The 22,850-nt window shown below is 39.9% G+C and overlaps 1 protein-coding gene and 1 long non-coding RNA gene across 2 annotated transcripts; one reads left to right on the top strand and one right to left on the bottom strand.

The window, feature by feature from the left end:
• Window positions 1-657: 657 nt before the first annotated feature.
• Window positions 658-3,999, top strand: LOC127959649 (uncharacterized). Its single transcript, XR_008154282.1, has 3 exons — window positions 658-747; window positions 2,997-3,100; window positions 3,718-3,999. It is a non-coding gene; the product is annotated as an uncharacterized LOC127959649 (long non-coding RNA).
• Window positions 4,000-6,042: 2,043 nt separating this feature from the next.
• LOC127959639 (sphingosine 1-phosphate receptor 1-like) lies at window positions 6,043-11,344 on the bottom strand. Its single transcript, XM_052558928.1, has 2 exons — window positions 11,110-11,344; window positions 6,043-8,465 (listed from the first exon to the last, which is right to left on the bottom strand). Exon 2 carries the CDS (start codon window positions 8,291-8,293, stop codon window positions 7,166-7,168), a length of 1,128 nt encoding a protein of 375 aa, XP_052414888.1. The 5' UTR covers window positions 8,294-8,465; window positions 11,110-11,344; the 3' UTR covers window positions 6,043-7,165.
• Window positions 11,345-22,850: the final 11,506 nt, after the last annotated feature.

The following is a 22,850-nucleotide window of genomic DNA, read 5'->3' as shown; positions in this document are numbered from 1 at the left end:
ATGGAAGTACAGCTTCATCTTGCCTTACTCCCGTGATTGCTGTCTGAACTCCCCAGGGGGCCACAGGGCCCTATGCAGCCGCTTACATCGCTTATAGGGTAGGGCCTACACTAGCTCCTGCATTAAATCTCTGCAGATTTTATAAATGTTAATTTCGATTTCTTCATAAAATATAAAACATACAAAACAGACAAAACGTCTGTAAAACATAGTCTACTATATGAAGGATTTTTCTACAATTTTTTACAGGTGTTTTTTTTTTTTTTTTTTTTTTTTTTTTTTTTTTACCTGCATTTTAAATTACACATTGTATTTTGTGTTTTCGGTTTACAGGATTACAATGGATAATGGATAATGGATAAAGTTCTGGATAATTACTACCTTTTCCATTTTTCTAAATCAACTAACTAATCAACATTCACAGGGTCGGTCTGTGCAGTGCTCATTATTATTGAACAATTGCAAATAGCAGTGAATTTAATTAATAATTTAATCCATCTACCAAACTATAAGCTATCTATCCATCTACTGTGACGGTTTTAAAGATTAACTCATTATCTCTTGCAGGTGATTGGCTGAAGTGAGTGATTGTACACCTGAACATAATTAGGACTCTATATAAGAGACTGGGACAAGAGGAGAGCGGGGGTGGGGGTGGGGCTGAAGGCCTACGAACTGGTTCCTGAAGAGTATAGCCAGCGATTTCGAAGCTGGAGAAAAGGTGATCGTCAAACTCACTCTGAGGTGGTAAGAGATCTGGTCTCTTATTTTGATCGTTGGTGTGTTGCGTCCGCTGTTGATGACTTTTTTGAAACACTGCGTGACTTGGTCATTTTAGAACAGTTAAAAAATATTGTGTCCGGTGATATTACTACATACATAAATGAAAAGAAGCCAAAAGATGCAATGGAAGTGGCAGTTTTGGCAGATGATTACGTATTAACACATCGAAAGGTGTACAGAGAAGACCGGTTAAGTCCACAAAGTGGTAACTCCAGAGTTGGAGCAAAGAAATTTGAACAAACTTATCCTTCAAAATCTGAGCACAGAGGTCGAATGAAATCTGACAGAGACTTAGTGTGTAACTATTGTTTTAATCTGGGCGATTGGGAAAAATAGGTGCCCAATTTTGGCTGCTAAGTGGAAGTTAGGAAAAAAGAAATCGCACATTAGTCCTGTGTAAGTGACTGATGTTGCTAAAATAACCAGTGATCATGGTACTTCCTTAGAGGTGGGAGAGGAAGTATGTGATTCCAAATTAGTAGCCATGAATAACTTTGTGCCATTTATTACGGAGGGTTATGTGTCTCTGCCAAACTCTGAGAGTAAAATACCAGTTAAAATTTTGAGAGATACAGGCTCATCAGAGTCTTTTATTCTTGAATCTGTTCTGCCCTTTTCTCAGGTGTCAAGTGAAGGGAGGAGTGTTTTGATTAGGGGAATTGGATTAAACACACTTCCTGTCCTTCTACATAGAGTATACTTGCCTTCTGACCTGATTTGTGGTGAAGTGTCTTTGAAAATTCGTCCATCCTTGCCAGTGGATGGGGTTACTGTCATCTTGGGTAACAATTTGGCTGGAGGTAGAGTCTGGTGAGAGGTGATTCCACCTCCTGAGGTAGTGCTTATTCCAGTCTCTGAGGATTCAGATGATTTGCATAAAAAATTTCCTGAAGTATTTTCAGCTGGTGTTGTGACTCGTGCAAGGAGTCATGAGATGTCACAAGCATTTATCATCCTCAAAGTCAGGGTGCAGTTGAAAGGTTTCACCAGACCTTGAAGTCACTTTTGCATGCTTACTGTGTGGAGTTAAGCCGTGACTGGGAGGAGGGCTTACCCTGGCTTTTACTTGCTGCTAGGGAGGTACAGCAAGAGAGCTTGGGATTTAGCCCAAATGATTTAGTTTTCGGACATTGTGTGCGTGGACCTCTTTCTGTTTTGCGTGAGGGACTAGGTGAAGAGGATCCTCCACAAAATTTGGTAACTATCAAGTCGCCACTCCCGATAGGCGTAAATCTAAGCAGTGTTTCCATGTAAATTGGCTTAAAGCCTATTATTCTCGAAAGTCTGAGGTTCAACCAACTAAACCAGTTGCTCCAGTTGTTACAGCTTCCTTTGAGTCTTATCAGCCTTTTGTTAAGGGAGGAGAAGATATGGTAAAGGAGGATACAGTTGTTCCTGAAGATTGTGTTTTGTTACCTCGATTAAAGAATTCAGAGACTCTTCAGAATTTAGATACGCTGTTTTCACATTTGACAGAGGTTCAAAATCAAGATCTAACCCAGATTTTAATGGACTTTTCTGGTTTGGTTTCAGATATAACCACTTGTACTCACCTGATAGAGCATGATGTTGATGTGGGAGATGAACAACCTATTCATCAACCGTGCTATCGGGCTCCAGTTAGTAAGCGAGAAGCTTTGGAATCTCAGATTCAATATATGCTTGAGAACGGAATAGCTGTTCCGTCGTGCTCCAGTTGGGCTTCACCTTGCTTGTTAGTGAGGAAAGCAGATTCAACGTATAGATTTTGTACTGACTATCGCAAGCTAAACAGTGCTAAGCAGTGTATTTAGATGACGTGATTGTTTTCAATGAGGCCTGGGAACAACACTTAGTTTGTTTGTGAGCTCTTTAACTCAGAGGTTAGACGTGCCTTTTGACTGAGGCACGTCTAACAGTTAACCTGGCAAATTGTGAGTTTGCCAAGGCTACTGTGAGGTATCTTGGGAAAGAGTTTGGCCAAGGCAAAGTGCATCCAGTTCAAGCCAAAGTCCTTGGCATTCAGCAGTTTCCTTTTCCATCTACTAAGAAAGAACTAAGAGCGTTTCTTGGGGGTGGTCTGTTATTACCGGGGTTTCTGTTCCAATTTCTCAACCGTGGTTTCACCACTGACTGACTTGCGTAAGAACTCTGTGAAATTTCACTGGAGCGAAAACTGTCAGAGAGCTCTTTCGAAAATGTGAAATTATTATTGACCTCTGCTCCTATTCTAGCTGCCCCGAGGCTAGATGTGCCCTTTAAGCTACAGGTGGATGCCAGCCAGGTTGGTGCTGGAGCTGTCTTATTACAGACAGGGGAGAATGGTCTGGACTATCCCGTAAGTTTTTTTTTTTTTTTTTTTTTTTTTCATAAGTTTAACACTTATCAGAAAAATTACTCCGTGATCGAGCAATAGGCTTTATCTTTAATTTGGGCACTCCAGTTCTTTGTGTATGTAGGGGGAGGAATGCCTGTAGATGTGTTTTCTGATCATAACCCTTTAACTTTCTTGCATTCTTTACAGTCACCAAGTCAACGCTTGATGCGTTGGATTCTTTTTTTACAGCCCTACAATTTAATTGTTAAACACATTAAAGGATCGGATAATGTAGTGGTGGATGCGTTATCCTGTGTTCCTCATCTGATCAATTAAGTGCAATGGTTGTACAGTTGCTTCTGTTTCTCTGTGCTCTCTTGTTGCCTCAAATTTACTTTCAGGATCCAGATTACTGGTGACAAAGTGGGGCGATGTTGGAGAATGTATGAAATTGTGAAAATCATGTTTGTACAGAGGTGGTATAACAATGAATGTTGAAATGATTTCTATGTTGATGGTGCTGTTTTTTTTTTTTAATTTTATTTATTTTTTTATTCCTGATCCGATTGGTAACGGATCTCTTTTAAAGGGTGGTGTGTGACTGTTTTAGAGATTAATTCATTATCTCTGAGTTGCAGGTGATTGGCTGAAGTGAGTGATTGTACACCTGAACATAATTAGGACTCTCTATAAGAGACTGGGACAGAGAGGAGGGGGGGGGCAGATCTTGGGCTGGTCCTGTTTGTGCTGTTCGTTGGACTCTTTTCAGCTTGTAGTACTCATGAAATGTGAGGGATTTGGGAGATCACCGCCGCCCTTTGATCCATCTCCTCTGTGATGGTTGGACTTCTGATTTCCATATACATTTGCACCATCTACTGACACACTGATTATCATTTACACTGATTCTTAATGTTGTTCTGTTATACGGATTAATAAATCCATTTATTAAATTAGCTGTGGTGTTTGGTGACTCCCTTATTTTGTTTCGACTCAGAAGAGATCGTAACACTACCTGTCTGTCTGTCTGTCTGTCCGTCCATCCATCTATCTGTCTATCAGTCTTCTGATTCTTTCAGCTCCCGAATAAGGCCAACAAATTAATTATATTCAGTGTCTGATTTTGAACCACCATCATCATCATTATGAGGTCAGATACAGGACTGTGTGTGTGTGTGTGTGTGTGTGTGTGTGATGTAGCAGTTCAGAGTGTGAGCACTAGGTGTCGATAGAGGAAAATAAGATGGTAAGATAATGTGTTCAGCCAGGGGTGGTCGTCTCCGGCCCTCGAGGGCCCTGTGCTGCTTATCAAGGTCTTCAGGAACACTAGACTGATACTGGCAGGTGAGTTTGATCAGGGATGAGGGCCCTTGAGGGCCGGAGCCGAGAACCCATTCATGTTCCTTTGGATCCACATGTTCTTTGTAAATGGAAAGATTTTTCGGCATTTGCTAACTCTAACACATCTCAGACATATATATATATATATATATATATATATATATATATATATATCAATTTACCTATTAATCATTTTTATCAGTTATTCTATTATTACTCCAGTGAAAAAGACATTTATGAGCCCATTGTGATCAGCATGAATGAAGCCTTAAATAAAAACTAGACATGAAATGTAATTATTTATTCTTCTTCTTCCCTCTTGTCAGGTTTCATCACAGTCAAACCCTATTTAACCAATCACCCTGATGATCATAGTTTCATTTCTATAAATAATCACCCGAAGCTTCAATTCTGACAAATGATGGCAGAACTGTGTGTGTGTGTGTGTGTGTGTGTGTGTGTCTGTATGTGTGAGACACATGTCTGTCTCATGGCTGTGGCTTCGTGAGCGGCGTGTGGTTTGGTGTGTACGGTTCTCTGAAGCGTGTGGTGTGTGTATGTGTGTGTGTTTACGGTAAACAGGGTAAAACTGAGCTGAATTGTGTTTCCAAGTTAGTGTGCAAATAGAGCAGCCCCTCTGCAAACTCCCACAGATCTGACACACGGAAATCACTACCAAACATCCGTGTGCCGCCTTCAGCTACAGACTGAACAACTCCAAACACTAAACAGGTGATTTAAACACATTAAGTTCAGGGCCGTGTTTAGTGACTTGGGGGCCCCAGAAAAAATATAAGAATTCACCCCGATCCACCTTCAGGTTCCTTGTGATGCTTGTTGCTGCACAGTAATGCCCCAAAGTTGTGTTCAGTGTTTCTACATTGGTCATGTACAAGTTATAACAAATTATTTAAACACATTATGTTCAGGACCGTGTTTAGTGAATTGGGGCCCCCAAACAAAATATAGGATTTTTCTTCCTATTGTAGAGCATGAAATAGCCATTTATTTACAGTCGAGATACAGGTTTCACAAAAACTAAATAAATTATAAACTGATAAACATCATCATTTAAACTATTAAGTATAAATTATTAAATTAAATTAAAATGGGGATATGTGAGTGGATTTTCACACTGGTCTGAACAAAAAACACAGATGGGATTATTGAAAAAAAAAAAAAAAAATCTCTGCCAACAGGAAGCACTTTTGTAACTTCAGAAATATAGACGCGCATAAACACTACTTTATCAGATAAAATGAAAATGACATGGAAACTTTTCTGAAGACAGTCAATTTCCTTCAGAGATTCATACATATAAAAACTTGAATTAGGGAGAGTGATAAAAATTTGAAAAATATACCCTATATTCTTCTCTATACAAAATATTTTACGGAATGTAAAGTTTCAATAGATGTTAAAAGATCTTCATGGGGCCATCATTGCCAGTAAAGAACCTCTCCCCTACACACACGCACACACACACATTTGTTTTCAATTTTAATATTGTTAAATTGAACTAATGGTGTTTCTGTAACCCTCACCAAATCTTTTGATGTTTCACTATCTTCACTCAGTAATGTGACTCATACTTCATAATCTTGTGATTGTGAGTGAAACACATGTACCTGGACACAGTATCTCAGTTATATTCAAAAACATTTAATATCAAATAATAAAGAACATAATTTAGTATGAATCAGGCTTTACAAAAGCTTGTAAAAACAGTATGTCAAGCATTTACACTGTACAAAGACAACTGTGCAAACAAACCTTAAATATGCTTTTGTGTAAAGAGATGCTTACAGTTTAATACTCGATAAGAGCAAGAGAGCAGAATATTTATCTGTGGAGGATCTGTGTATTCATCAGTAGCAAAAATTACGGACATGCACTGTCATATTTATTAATAATAATAAACATAATTTATAAAGCGCTTTTTCAAAAGCTCAAGGTCGCTATTTAAGGCCTGTCAGCTGTTCAGTGCATGTTTGTTTAAAGTCTTTGCATGCATTCAGATCTCAAGCTGATACTGGCCGATGAACTGATATCTGAGTCTTTGTATTTCTGAGTATTTGTGCAGATGTATCTCAGATATAAAGGCCCAAATGTTGAAATGTTGAAAAACACCCATGCAATACCTCTTTCTGCCCATGACAGCTCGATACGAGGTCCATATAGCAAAGTTAGATTTTGCTGTAAAGCAAGTGTCGTGTTTGAAACAGTTTCTCTTTTGGGCTGTGTGACTGGAACGAGCCTTTAATTAGATTTGATTCGTCATGATTCAGTTCCAGCTCTGAAATGTTAGCCCTGCAGCACATGAGGGTCCATTTGTATGAAATTGAGATGTATACATGATCTGAAAGTTGAATAAATAATATTTCCATTGATGTGGGGTTTGTGAGGAGGACAATATTTGTCTGAGACACAATTATTTGAAAATCTGCAATCTGAGGGAGCAAAAAAATCTAAATATTGAGAAAATCATCTTTAAAGTTGTTCAAATGAAGTTCTTAGCAATGCATATTACTAATCAAAAGATTAAGTTTTGATATATTTATGGTAGGAAATTAGCAAAATATCTTGAACATTTTCTTTACTTAATATCCCAATGATTTTTGGCATAAAAGAAAAATGTATAATTTGACCCATCCAATGTATTGTTGTCTATTTCTGCAAATACACCTGTGACACTGATGACTGCTTCTGTGCTGCAGGGACACACATAAGCTCAGGATCTCACACTTACGCGATGACGGACAGCTTGAGTTTGGGGTAGATGGATTTAACAGGTAAGGTGATGCCGTTCCCGGATGAGATGGTCGTCTCCAGTCCCTGGCGGTTCACGTCTGTCTTGGTGAAGCTGATGTGGATGCCGATGTTCCTCACGTGGCCGTCTTTGGTCATCAGGCATCTGCGGCAGAGCAGCTTCAAAATAGCCCTCCGTATGTCTCTGCTCGTCAGCGTGTAAATGATGGGGTTAATGAGGGAATTAAACATGGCCATGCCCAGGAAGTAATCAACCTTGAAGAGAACAGGACACTCCTTCACGGGACACACGAAGTCCATCAGCAGGAGCACGAACAGCGGCATCCAGCACAGGATGAACACTCCCACCACGATGGTGACGGTCTTCAGCAGAGCCATGTACTTCAGCGAGCGATGGCCGTAGGGTTTGCGCTGAACGCAGGTCGGGTTCTGCGTGTTGGACTTGACGAAGTGAAAGATGCGTCCGTACAGAAGGACGATGGCCAGCAGGATGGACAGGAACACAACCACGCAGAAGAAGATGTAGCTCTTGGCGTAGAGCGGCAGGACGGTGGAGCACCACTTTAGATTATGCAGACAGTTCCATCCCATAATAGGCAGAGCACCTAGCAACAGCGACAGAGCCCAGCTGGCGGCGATCAGAGTGAACATGCGGTTGCGTTTGGCGCGTGGGTAGGGCTTGGTGTTGCGCATGGTGAAGTAGCGCTCGATGGCGATGGCCAGCAGACTGACGACGGACGCCGAGAGCGTGATGAAGACACCACCCTCCCTCACAAACCACTGCAGCGGCGTCAGCTTCAGCGTGTTCTGACCCGACAGCATGATGTTCAGCATGTAGGTGAATCCGGCCAGCAGGTCCGACAGCGTCAGGTTCCCCAGCAGATAGTACATGGGCATGTGGAACTTCTTGTTCTTCCAGATGGCCATGAGGACGATCAAGTTCTCCACGATGATGAGGAAGCAGATGAACAGCCCGGCGATGGATTCTGGTTTCAGTTCACCTCTGCCATACTGTTTGCCGGTGTAGTTATAGTGCTTCTCGAGAACTTCGTTCCAGTGACATGTGTTGGTCGTCCCTGTGCAGGTCACAGCACCAAACTCCATGGTTCCCCAGCAAACTTCTTTTTGTTTTCAGTGATGAGACGCTGTGGAGTTCAGCTCATCGTAACAGAGAACCAGAGCATCAGGAAACTGAGCAGGAGTTGTCTTGTGAAGGCAGATTGTTGAGTGTACACTGAATGGCAGAACTGCATGGTTTGGGTCCATCGCTTCAGTCCTGAAAACACAAGAGCATCATCAGCTCACAAAACCAACTAAAAACCTGACGGCACACTTTCACTTTCTTCTGTGTGCACATCTGATGTTCAGCAAACAGTGTGATATAATTCCACTTTATTTTAAAAGAATAGTCACCCGAAAATGTAAATTTGCTATTAACTCACTCTTAAGGCTTGTGCACACCGGATGTTTAACGCCTTGTGAATAAACAAAGGGCGCCAATGTGAGTGAGCACACAGACGTGCATAATGCCAGGCGTCAAAGTGTAATAAAAAAAAAAAAACTCTTCTGGCTCTTTATTTATTTATTTATTTTTATGTGCCATGCCGTGCCAACTACAAAAATCTCGATAAGAAGGAGTTGTTATGGAGAGGGACTGCAGGTCAGTGGCTACAGACGCTCTGGGAGCTTTAATTCACACAGAATGAATCCCGTGGCATTGCCAATAAATTGAGGTCTTATGAAGTGAAACAATCAGTTTGTGCAAGAAACTGAACATGGGTTACAGGTAATAATACTGTAAATAATGTTCAGTTTATTGCACAGGCTAATAGTTTCACTTCACAAGACCTCGAGGATAAGATATTCTGTGTGAATTAATTCTAACTCTCAAGGTCTACATTTTATGGATCACCAAGAATTGCAGTCTCAGCTAAATATCTTCTTTACTGTTCCACTGAAGAAACAAACTCATCTTCATCTTGGATGGCCTGACGGTGAGTAAATTACCAGCAAATCTTAATTTGAGGGTGAATGATCCGTTTAAGTCATCCGAGTAACATCAGATTCATTCAACAGCTACTCTTTTAATTTGATCATGTTTAGTGAAATTCAGTTGAACCCTTCTGATTAATTTTATGAGCAGAAATCTTTAGTCTTTTATACTTTTTCAGTTCAGACACATGTAAGTGATGTGGACCCAAGGAATTCTGGGACACATTGTAACATTTAAGTGTCTCATTTAACATTAGAGGACTATGTATGTCGAAGAGCAGGGAAACAATGCTAAAGCAGAAGTTCTGCTATTAAATGAAAATGCTCTGATGAAAAAAATATTTACATTTAAATTTGTGAAATGATGTACAAAAATAAATTAAATATACTGATGTATTTTACAATAATGTCTTAACTTTAGTTAATGGATTAACCCTAACTAACAAGGAGCGATGCATTCATTAGACTATTTATTAATACTTTTAAATACTCATATTGGCAGAAGCACGTTCCTAAGATTGCTTGAAGCAGCAGCAATGTAATAACTGCAGCAGCTGTTCAGCAGTGTGGCAGATCTAATGTGCCACGAACAAATACAATAACGTTGTCATATCCATCGCCACCAAAATCTTCTGAGAGTTGTCATGATAAACAATGAGAGATAAACAATTATTGTTAAATAGAGTCTTATTGACCTTTAATTCATTCACATTTTCACAAAATTCAGAAAGTCCATAAACCCAGGTGACAAAAGTGCACTTCCATGATGTACTTAACCTGTTAAATGTCACCCCGTCCCGTATACGGGACGCCTACGTTGACTATACTATATTACAATCAAATTTAATCTAATCTTGACAAACTATATATCGTTGGAAAGGTCTAAGACTCCCAAATATATATTATACCAATATTTTATGTTAAAAATTATGTAGGAAAAGTAATAGATCAATTTATGACAAGAGTGCACCCTCAGAAATCTACATTACAAAAGGAGCTTTGACCTTTGTTTAAAAAAAGACTTCCTCGTTGCCTTTTTCTCTATTAAGTTTTTAAGATAGACTTGAATGTGCATGATACAAACCTACATTTTTATAATTCATGACTGAAATATTTTGCAACATGATACTGATGTACCATTTAGATGGTAATGCAATGTCTGATTTTAAAATGGGTTTTAAAAGATTAATTTTGAGATTTTATGTCTTCAAGTGATATATAATTTCTGATGACTTCTAAAATGTGAGGTGGCAACTAAAAGTCTCTTTTTTTAAACAAAGGTCAAAACTCCTGTTATAATGTAGATTTTTGAGGGTGCACTCTTGTCTTAAATTAATCTATTACTTTTCCTACATAATTTTTAACAAAAAACATTGGTAAAATATATATATGGGAGTCTTAGACCTTTCCAACAATATATAGTTTGTCAAGATTAGATTAAATTTGCTACAAAAGTAAATGTAGGCGTTCCGTCCCGTCCCGGATGACAGTTAAGGGGTTTTAAGTACATTATAGAAGTGCACTTTTTTTTCACCCAGGAAGAGACTAGAATCTGACAAATACTACTAATTTGTTTTTTTGTTTTTTGCTGTTTTACTGTGTGTGTTACGTTTTCTGTATATTCATAGTTTCACTTTGTTCTGAATTTGTCTTTGGTATTTAGTTAAATCTTAAGCTGAGACAAGTGCTGGAATTACAATTAGAGGCATCAAAATAGCTGCTCAAAATGATCCAGCAGTTATTCTGTATCATCCCTGTCTAATAAAACAATTAAAAAACATTCAACACAAACTAGAATGAGTAATTACAAAAGCAAACGCACACAAGTAGACATTTATCTTCTCTATATTGTAGAATCTGAGCCTACAGAGCTCCTTATTATTCATAACAATAAAACATGAGTTTCAGAAGGGATAGAAATCTCTTACCGTTTCTAGTTTTGTTTGCCAGTCAAGCTTCTGCTGTGGCATGAACACTTCAGTGGAAGAAACAAACACGACTCAACATGAAACTACAGAAGAGCTGCACATGAACAGAGACAAGCAACAACAGAAAACTGACTCAACCACTCTCTTTCTTCAACTCTCTTTATATCTCTCTCTCTCTCTCTCACTCCCCTCACTCGCTCCCTCTCTCTCTCTCTCACTCACTCCACCTCACTCGCTCCCTCTCTCTCTCTCTCTCTCTCACTCACTCCCCTCACTCTCTCTCTATCTCTCTCTCTCTCTCTCACTCACTCACTCCCCCTCACTCGCTCTCTCTCTCTCTTTATCTCTCTCTCTCTCACACACTCCACCTCACTCGCTCCCTCTCTCTCTCTCTTTATCTCTCTCTCTCTCACACACTCCACCTCACTCGCTCCCTCTCTCTCTCTCTTTATCTCTCTCTCTCTCACTCACTCCACCTCACTCGCTCCCTCTCTCTCTCTCTCTCTCTCACTCACTCTCTCACTCCCTCTCTCTCTCTCTCTCTCTCTCCTCCAGACCTGCAGTGGTTGAGGTTTTAACACTTATATGTTTATTGGTTTCAGTGGGCCATAATATGATTCTGTTGCGGCTCTTCCTGTAGGAGTCTCATTAATATCCATTGATGAACATTAGCTGAGATTATCTGTAAACCTCCAGCAGTGTGATTCGTACAGCTAAAGCTCCTATGAGCGCATCTTGAGCCAAATACAGGTTCAATCAGATGAAATGCGTGTGAATCTGTGGTTGGATCAGACGCAGGCTCAGACTTGTCTTCTGCCTCAGGTCTCAGGGTTACTGTTACTCAAGGCTTCTCTCACACCTGCACACTGAACTGTGTGACTGTGCATCGCTGCGTCACACGCTGTGGCAGAAGATCCGATCCGGTAAAACTGGCTCTCCAGTTCACTGAGAAACATATCAGAGAACACGTGTTTGTTTATGTAGTTCAGTTTTTATCATGAATATTCAATGTGAGTTTGTCTGGCACTCGTGTCTAATGGTAAGAAATTGTTTCAACGTCTGATAAAGAGGTCAGAGGTCAGACAGGTCATCCCAGTTGACCTTTGAGGTTACTTTTATCCTTCTGTGTCTCTCTGAAATGAGAACGAATAAAGTCCTTCTATGCTTTATTGTTTGCATGAAGCATTATTCGGGTCAAGACATAACCTTTTTTATATTGTGCTTAATGCTCACTGTGTCAAAGCAGCTTTACAGTCTAAAATATGAAATGCACGAGAGGCTTTTAAAAAGTGTTTTGAATTTGAAAAATGTGTGAATAAAAAAAAAAAAGTGTGAAAGTATGAGCTCAAATCAGTTACCATGTGTAACTTTCTGCCGGAGTTTATAAGGGTTGTTCTAGATGAAGTAAGATGTTATTGTGTCTGTTAAGGATTGGAGGAGAAATGAGTATCATGTCATAATTCAGAGGCTTTGTTAAACAGAGCTGACAAACAGTTTTTATCGTTGTTTGTACTGAAAATGCTCTAGCAGTCATGTGTGTAATCCTCAACAGGAGTTTTGCAGTATTATTGCTAATTTTAATGGCAGTCCATTAAGACATCGTTGCTGCAACAATGATTGAAACAGTAGAAAATAACAGAGGAACAAAGGAAAATGTTTGAAAAAACTGTATGTTGTGAAAAGGTCGCTCATATGCCGTGGCTCTGCTGTGGTTCATTGATACTGCGGTCAGACTGTTTCCTGTCTCTCTGCAGTTGTTGGCACATGTATGTCAGGTGACTTGTTTCAGACTCAGATATTAAAGATTTTTGCTGCACTTTCAGCTTAACATCTGTGTAAGATACAAACTCCAGCCACTACATTTATTCACATTCGTACAAACACATGTGACATCAGAAACATAAAAACATCTCTTTTACTCCTGGATGCAGTTGAAGTGTGTGCACTTGTATTTCAGAGTGAAATAGGATATTCAAGAAGAACAAATGTAAGCAGGGTGAGTTCTCGGTTGCTCTGGTACCTCTGTTTCTTCTCGAGAACACAGCTATCTTATGAAGAACAGCATTCAGCTTTGTGTGATTGAGTGGATCGTTAAGCTGGTTGATGATGGAGACTAACTCAGTTCAGGCTAGTAATCTCATAATCTTTAGTGTTCTTCATTAGTTAAAGGTGATGAAGTTTAGTGTGTTGATCTCCAGTCTATTAAATATTCTAAAAATAAACGCATTTGATTAGTTTTTCACTTTAGACTGATTGTTTAACCTAAATGTTTAACATGTCACCTTTATTTATGTAGTGCTTTTAACAATATAGATTTTGACAAAGCAACTGAACAGCGTTAAATAGGAAAATAGTATGTCAATTTTGAAAAAAAGCATTTCATCATTGAATTCAATTATGTGGTTATCCAGCTCAGTTCAGTTTAAATAGTATCTGTGCAATCACTTGCAATCAAGTCAACGATATCGCTGTAGATGAAGTGACCCCAACTAAGCAAGCCAGAGGCGACAGCGGCAAGGAACCGAAACTCCATCGGTGACAGAATGGAGAAAAAAACCTTGGGAGAAACCAGGCTCAGTTGGGGTCAGTTCTCCTCTGACCAGACGAAACCAGTAGTTCAATTCCAGACTGCAGCAAAGTCAGATTGTGCAGAAGAATCATCTGTTTCCTGTGGTCTTGTCCTGGTGGTCATCTGTGTTACGGCCAGCTCGTTTCGACCGTACATAAACTATACAAGTACACTGAATAAATGACTTGCAAGATTTTATTGGTCTTCAAAAACACAACTTAATATAACGAAGTCTAGGGATCAAAATCAAAAAGGGAATAAATCATAATCCTTATGGGGAGCAGAAAAGGCTGGTATGGACTGCAAACAAATAAAGGTTGGCAAAACAAGTGACTTCTCCAGAGGGTGTCGATCCCCTGGACGAAGTCAAGGGGAGTGATTGAGTCCAAGGTTTTATCCTTTCCATAATTAAGTGGCGATCAGGTAACAGGGGTGTGCGATCTCCCAAGCTCTCCTGGAAGATCACCGCCACCAGCAGGCGAGCAAGTAGAACGCAGGGTCGTAACACCTCCCTCCTAAAATAAAGATTCTGCAACGAATTAAAAAAAAAAAAAACGAAGGAAAGACAGTTAAACACTAACCAGAACAAACACATTATAAGTTCTGGTGATCCAAAGGAACGTCGTCTTCTCTTCATTCTACAACACCTCTGGGCCCTAGAGATGCAAAGAAAAAGGAACAGACAACGCAGAAATAATGTTATGCTCTAGAAAGTGTGTCAGCTATTACTTTATCTTTTCCCTGTACATGTTTAATCTCGAGATGGAAAGGTTGTAAAATAAGACTCCATCGCATAAGTCGCTGATTTCGATTCCTCATCCGATTCAAGAAGACCAAAGGATTATGATCCGTATAAATGATAATCGGTGCAGCAATTGACCCTAGATATATCTCAAAATGTTGTACGGCCAACACTAGTGCAAGAGCTTCTTTCTCAATGGTGGAATATACCTGTTGATGTCGATTAAATTTCTTAGAAATGTAACTTAAAGGATGTAAAACCTGGTTCGAACCCTCCTGCAAGAGAACAGCGCCTGCACCGCAAGCACTCGCATCAATTGCAAGACTAAAAGATTTTTCAAAATTCGGAGCTGTCAAAACGGGCACAAGCCAGCAAAGCCTTACAATTTTCAAAAGCCTGCTGACAGGGCTCAGACCACTGAAATGGTAACTTCGGACTCAATAAATCGATACCATGCCGAGAAATAGTCGCAATTCACGACGAGTGGTGGGAGCTGGAAAGTTACAAATAGCTTCTAGTCTCAATGGGCTTTACACAACCATTTCCCACTACCTTACCCAAATAGGTAACGGTTGCTTTCGCAAATTCAGATTTAGCGAGATTAACTGTAAGATTAGCCTTTGCTAAATGAGAAAAAAATTCTTTCATCTGGTTAAGATGCTCAGACCAGGAGGAACTATACAGCATGACGTCATCAAGACATGCCTCACATCCTGACATTCCATACAGTATACGGTTTACGAGTCGCTGGAAAGTCGCAGGTGCATTTCGAACTCCGAACGGCATTACCATATACTGCAGGAAAACATCAGGCATAACGAAGGCAGATAATTCCTTAGCACGACTAGTCAAAGGCACCTGCCAATACCCCTTTAAGAGGTTGAATTTGCTGATGTAACGGGCAGAGCCAACAAGATCGACGCAGTCATCAACTCGAGGTAAAGGAAAACAGTCCGGCTTTGTCACAGAGTTAAGTTTTCGGTAATCTGTGCAGAATCGATATGAGCCATCGGGTTTATTTACTAAAACACAAGGAGAACTCCACGAACTGAAACTAGATTCAGCCAGATTATGAGCAAGCAGATAGTTCACCTCTTGTTTCAGCAAATCTCTTTTAAAAGGATTGACTCGATAGGCATTCTGTTTAACTGGACACGAGGTTCCTACGTCGATATCATGTTCTATGACAGAAGTACGACCAGGAACGTCAAGGAAAAGAGAGGGAAATGACATCACCAACTCAGTGACATCACTCCTCTCTTTCTCTGTCAAATAAGAAAGATGAGAGGACAGGTTGAGAAGAATCTCAGAGTTTTTAAGTCGCCCATCGACTTTCGCTTGAGAAAGAAAACTCTCATCCTCCTCAGCATTCTCTAAAGCAGTGGTTTTCAACCTGTGGGCCGACGGTATTGCAGGGGGGGCCGCCAATTATTATTAATAGAAATTGTAATATTGTTAATATAATAAAAAATGTCTAGTCAAAATCAAATAAATCATAAAATGATATATAATTAAATAATGAGAAATTAAATAATAAACTGTTACTATGCGTTCACTATTCGTGCTCGCTGATTGGTTTAATAACAACCCGCCAACTTAGACTATCTAAAATAGTTTTGATTCATACGTGCTGAAGCAGATTTAAAAATGGATAAATGGTTGACAACAGGATCGATGAAAAGAAAAAATACAGACGTTTCTTCAGCAACAAGTAAGCATGACACTGAAAAGCCTCAAAATAAACCTAAACGAAGAAAATATAGTAGCGACTACCTAGCGCTGGGTTTCACATATGTTGGAGCAGAGAACGAGCAGCTACCGCTCTGTGTTGTGTGCTCAGAAATACTGTCAAATGAAGCTTTAAAACCAATCAAACTACGACAGCACTTGGAAACAAAGCATAGTGAATATGCATCCAAGCCTATACAATTTTTTGAGAACAAACTTAAAGAGTACCAAAGCAGGAAAAAAACTCTTGGAACAGCGTTCTCTGGCAACGACAACAGTAAAGCAGTGGATGCATCTTACCATGTTGCAAAGCTCATTGCAAAGGCTGGAAAACCGCACACAATTGGTGAAACTTTGATTTTACCTGCTGCGAAAGAAATGGTTGGCGTGATGTGTGGAGAAAAGGCCCGCAAGCAGTCAAATCTGATTTCACTTTCAGATAATACAGTCGAGAGAAGAATCAATGAAATGGCAGATGATATAACTCAGAAGTTGGTCAAAAACATTCGAGAGAGTCCCTTTTATGCCCTACAGTTGGATGAATCGACCGATATAGCAAACCTTTCCAACCTCCTTGCCTTTGTACGTTATGTACATAATGGAGAATTACAAGAAGATATCCTTTTCTGTAAGCCGCTGCCAGTGCAATCAACTGCCCAAGCCATATTTGATATTTTGAATGCGTTCATTGTTTCAAATGGAATAGACTGGTCTAAATGCGTGGGTCTGAGCACAGATGGAGCAAGAGCCATGGTGGGACATCGCAACGGAGTCGTTGCGCGCGTAAAAACAGCTGCGCCGCTCATGAGCTCTGTCCACTGCAGTTTACATCGGGAGGCGCTAGCTACGAAAAAGATGCCCACAGATCTCAGATGCGTCTTGGATGAGGCTGTTAAAATCGTCAATTTCATAAAGACTAGGCCCCTTCAGTCACGTCTGTTTCGACTACTCTGTGAAGAAATGGGAAGTGACCATGTTCAGCTTCTGTTACACACTGAGGTACGATGGCTTTCATGAGGCAGGGTGCTTACTCGTCTATTTGAATTATGCAACGAAGCACGGATTTTTTTATCTGACTAAAATTTTCCCCTTTCAGACCGCCTCAGTGATTTCGAGTGGCTTGCAAAATTGTCCTACCTTTCTGATATTTTCAATCACCTAAATGGTGTGAACTTGAGTCTTCAGGGCAAATCAGTGACAGCGTTTCAAGTCCAAAATAAAATCGAAGCCACAATAAAGAAACTGGACATTTGGGCCGGACGAATTCGCAAATCAAACTCTGAATCGTTTGAAAATTTGTCACATCTTTTGACAGAAGAAGCCATGAGCCTACCCACCTTGGTTAAAAAGTTGATTGAGGAGCATCTCCAAGGACTGAAGAGCCAGTTGCGTGACTACTTTCCATCTCCAGATGCTCAGGTTGCCTGGATGGAAAATCCTTTTGCAAACTTGTGTGAGGGAGCCGTCACAAGTTTAAGTGCAAAAGAGCATGACAGCCTCATTGACATGTCTTGTGACAGTGCTTTAAAATTGACGTTTTCTCAAAAAACATTGACGGATTTCTTGATTCATACATTCTCTGAGTATCCTGATCTTTCTGACAAAGCTCTTAAATTTTTGATGCCATTTCCGACAACATACTTATGTGAAGCAGGATTTTCTGCATTGGTGGCACTCAAGACAAAATACCAGAATAAGCTTAACGTCGAGCCTGATCTCCGCTTGCAACTTTCTTCCCTTCAGCCCGACATACAGCGCTTAGTAAATGCTAAACAACACCAACCTTTGCATTAGGTGAGTGACAAAGATTGTTGTTTATAGTTTCATGTCTAATTGTCTTGTAAACAAGTTGAGATTTTTTTTGTGCATGTTATCCATTTAGCTAAATTTATTTCATGGTTGTTGGTTTAAATTTATTTACATATTGCAGTTCCGTTTCCCTTTAATGTGTCTTTTTTTTTTTGCCTGCTCTCGATAAGCGCTTGTCACTCGAGTCTGACTCTAGTCTTGCTTTGTCCAGTGCTCCATTTCTCTGCCGGTTTTGACTGCTCGTTTCAACCCAGCTCTGCCTGTTCCCTCTGACGGCTCTTTGGCTCGCTGACGTTCTACCCGCTGCCGACCTCTGCCTGGATTTGGTTTTCCCGTTTTCGAAATGTCAACCCGAGCCTTTGGGGGCTTGCTGATCCGTTATGTATATTTTCTGTTTATTCAATACATTACCAGTTTATTCAATAAAGACAATTAACAGCCTTGCTTCCGAGTACATAGTTAACCTGACCAGTGTTGGTCATCGTACTTAAAAAAAGTAATTAGTTACAGTTACAAATTACTTCTCCTAAAATGTAACTGAGATAGTAACTCAGTTACCACATTGTAAAAGTAATTAGTTACTCAGCAAAGTAACTGTGACATTATTTTTGTATGTTCTATAACGCTATTATGTCCTATAACATCTTTAATATATAAGATGTTTATATTAACTGATTGAATAATAAAAACACTATAAGTATTTTAGAAAATTTTGTATTTATTTGAACTCAATAGATTGCAGCCTGCCATATGATATGCATAGAAATAAAACATATAAAAAATAAATATTGAAAATAAAATTCAAGTGCAAAATTAAGACAAACTAATTTAAACTTGGCCATTAGTGCAAATCTCTGTAACTGTATATTAGGCCTAACGTTGTGCACAATGAACAGAACACGTGTGTTCACACCTGACGCGAATAGAGCTTCTAGCGCGAGTGATTTCAATATTAAGTCAATGCAAAGACGCGAATAGACAACCTCCGAAAATCAGCAAAACACATTCTTAAATAGACGCTGTCTTTATAAATAAACAACTTTATTCTCGCATTAAATACTTTTAAAACTAGATTTATTCGCGCAAGTCGCATCTGGTGTGAACACAGAATTAAATATTCATTACAGTAACATGTTAGCATGTGTTGATGTGAGGTGGCACTGGTTCATAAGATTTGAGTTGCTTGAGGCAGACGTGGATAAAGTCTTTTTCCTGGGCATAGCGTGCATGTTACAGAAACATTTTTGCCTTTAATTCCCGTTACTTCCAGTTCGGGAACACCATTATCGCTGACACTGTCTTGTGTTTAGTGGTTGTCAGAGCGTGCAGTGAGACAGCGTGAGCAGGGCACCGCCCACCCAGCCAATCATCATCAGATTTGCTACGGTGTCACGCAGCTGATGTGTAGCCACTAGCCAAAGTATGACACCTCGTGATTTATTCAACCAAACTGTAGTAACGCAACACTTTACATTCTCAGTAACGATAACGGCGTTGCAATGACGGGAAAAGTAATTAATTAGATTACTCCGTTACTGAAAATTTAACTCCATTAGTAACAACGTTATACTTAAACGCCGTTACTCCCAACACTGAACCCGACACAAAAAGTGGGATCGTTAAAATTCTTTTGCAGTGGGCCGCGGAAACATATGTGTTTGGCTGTGTGGGCCATGAGTTAAAAAAGGTTGAGAACCACTGCTCTAAAGATTCCCCCCTCGTACTGCAAAAGAGAGGAGATGATTCTGAAAAGTCACAAGAGTTTACCACAGTAACAGAACAAACAGGAGCTATATACAATTTCAACAGGTTACTGTGACTGACTTGTACTTTTTTTCTCCGGTCAGGAGTATTCAACAGATAATTATTATCGGAAAGATGTTTAACTACACTGTAGGGACCTGTAAATTTAGCCTGAAATGGGTTGACAGGTAGAGGCAGCAAAGCCAATACTTGATCACCCACCTGAAACTCCCTTAACTTAGCTTTTCTGTCAAAATGTTATTGCATTTTTATTTGAGACTTACTCAAATTCTTTTTAGCGAGAGCTCGTGCCTCATACAATCTACGCTGGAATCCACTCATATAATCTGAGATGTTTTCAGAAGGTTTCGACATTCGCCACTCCTCAGCTAACATAGCCGTAGGTCCTCGCACTACATGTCCGAACACTAATTCATTTGGGCTAAACCCAAGGCTTTCTTTCTTGACTCTGTGGATGATAGGCACTAGAAATATTGTGGTTTACTCGAAGTTGACGCAGGGCTTTTGAGAACTGTTTTGACATAAAGTTGGAACCCTGATCGGATTGAATAACTTTGAGAATTCCAAAGGTCGACATAAAATTAGTGAGGGCCTTCAAGACAGATTTTGTAGTGATGGACCTTAACGGATAAGCAGCAGGATAACGAGTAGTCTGGCACATAACAGTTAGAAGGTATTGGTGACCAGTCTTAGACCGGGGCAAAGGACCAACACAGTCAACTATCAAATGCTCGAAAGGAGTGGAAACAACGGAAATAGGCTGCAACGGAGCAACAGGCACTTTTTGATTTGGCTTACCGGTGATCTGGCACGTATGACAAGATCGAATATGTTTTGCCACATCTCGTTTTACCTTAGGCCAATAGAACTGTCGTAAGACCCGATCATATGTTTTATGAACTCCGGTATGACCAGCAAGTCCTTGATGAGCTAAATGCAACACAGAGTCTCTCACTGGAAAAGGAACTACAATCTGAGTTTTAGGTTCTAAAGAAAATGTTTATGCAGGACCCCGGTCCGACAAAGCAGACCATCATCAAGAAAGTATGAAAAAGACAGAGGATCAGAACACTTCTTAGTCCCTGCTGTAGAAAACAAAGGTTTAAGAGTGTCATCGCTCTGTTGAGCTCGAATTAAATCCTCCCGAGAGATCTGTAACAAAGTAGTCAGAGAACAGTCATCAACATCAGAGAGATCAACATTGGTTTTCTCAGGAGTGGAAAGAACCTCAGATGTATCAGCAGATTCACTTTGCAGCACTGTTGAATCTTTCTGGTCAGAAGACAATGAAGAACACAACTTCAGGTCTCTTTGCTCAGGACATTTGGACACATCAGATCCTGGCTTACCTGTATTAACAGTATAAAAGAAGGTGTCATGCAATGGAACTTCAACTTGATTTTCAGATAATGGTTTAGCCATTGATCGAGTTACTGCAAAAGCTAGAAACAAATCAGGAAATTTTCTAAAGTTTTCAATATCCGATTTCCTAGGTATAGATGCTATTATGGGCGGAGCTGCCACACCACTCCGTCCCCAAACATTCTCACCAGCTAAATCATTTCCCAGAATAAATGTAATCCCAGGGACTGGAAGTGCAGAACGAACACCAACCACTACATCACCAGATACAATGGTAGAGGAAAGATGGATTCGATGTAAAGGCACTTCAACAAACCCCATCTCAAAACCTCACACTAATACATGAGTTCCAGTAGCTGTTTTAGAAGTTAAAGGCAAAATTCCTTCTAAAAGAAACGACTGTGCGGCTCCCGTATCTCGAAGCAGACGTACTGGCACCGTTTCGTTTGAACCAGGCAATGACACATTTCCCTCAGTGATAAAAGGTGTATAATTAACGGAAGAAGTTATACATTGATCAACAGATTTATCACCAGAACTAGATAAATGACGATCTTTCTCATTACAGGTATCAACAATGAACGGTGAGGTAGAAACCAAAGCAACAGGTTTCAACAATCTCTCTTTCTTCTTGAGAATAAGACAGTCAGATATTTTATTACCAGACTTTTTACAGTAAAAGCAAACCATGTCTCGTGAGAGTACAGGTTTACTAGAATGTTCAGCAACTGTCGCCTTAATATTCCTACTCACAGAAGACTTTATCTTAGGTTGAAAGCAAAACTTAGACTTACTCATATCGTTGGTTTTAAGAACAACTGAACTAAATGACCCACAATGGGTTAACACAAATTCATCAGCCATAATAGCAGCTTCAGAAAGTGTATTAACCTTGTGTTCAGTAAGATGTGTAGCTACAGCATGAGGAACACAATGTTTAAACTCCTCTAAGAGCACTAATTCTCTTAATTCCTCCTTAGTTGTAACTTTCATTGAAGTGCACCACCGATCAAATAAGTTCTCTTTTTCTCTTGCAAATTCAACATGAGTACATTCATCAGCTCTACTCAAATTCCTAAATTTTTGACGATATGCCTCAGGCACGAGTTCATATGCATGTAACACAGCAGATTTCACAACCTCATACTCACCACTCTGTTCCAGTGAGAGTGCAGAATAAACTTCCTGAGCTTTACCTGTGAAAACACACTGTAACAATAAAGTCCAAAAGCTTTTCGCCCATTTCATAGATAAAGCAACACGTTCAAAGTGATAGAAATATTTATCCACTTCCTTTTCAGAAAATGGTGGCACTAATCTCATATTTCTGTGAACGTCAAACACAGGTTCACCTGCATTCACTTGCTGTTGTAGAACAGGAGGCACATTCGCTTGTGAGACTTCAGCTGACTTTGCTGCTAATTCTAACTCCAACTTTTTTATCTGAAACGCTCTCTCTTCTCGTTCCTTCTCTAACTGAAACGTCCTCTCTTCTCGTTCCTTCACTAACTCAAGCTCCAGTCTTCGCATAGCTAACTGATGATCTAATTTTCTCTCTTCAAATTCTCTTTCTACCGCTCGTTCTTTCATAGCGCGACCGTTGCGTTCAGCAAAACTTTTCGCGGCATCTAAACACAATTGCTTCTCTTGCAAAGACAAGTCTGGATATTTTGTCTCACCTTCACTATAAACCTCAGCAGGAGTAAACACAACCGATTCACTGGGAGTAATTAACTCAGTGCTTACCTCTATAACTCCTCTATCAAT

This window comes from Carassius gibelio, chromosome B6 (assembly GCF_023724105.1).
Source record: "Carassius gibelio isolate Cgi1373 ecotype wild population from Czech Republic chromosome B6, carGib1.2-hapl.c, whole genome shotgun sequence".
NCBI classification, from domain to species: domain Eukaryota; kingdom Metazoa; phylum Chordata; class Actinopteri; order Cypriniformes; family Cyprinidae; genus Carassius; species Carassius gibelio.
Note: the sequence above shows the minus strand (reverse complement) of the source record. Positions and strands in the feature narration are given on the sequence as shown.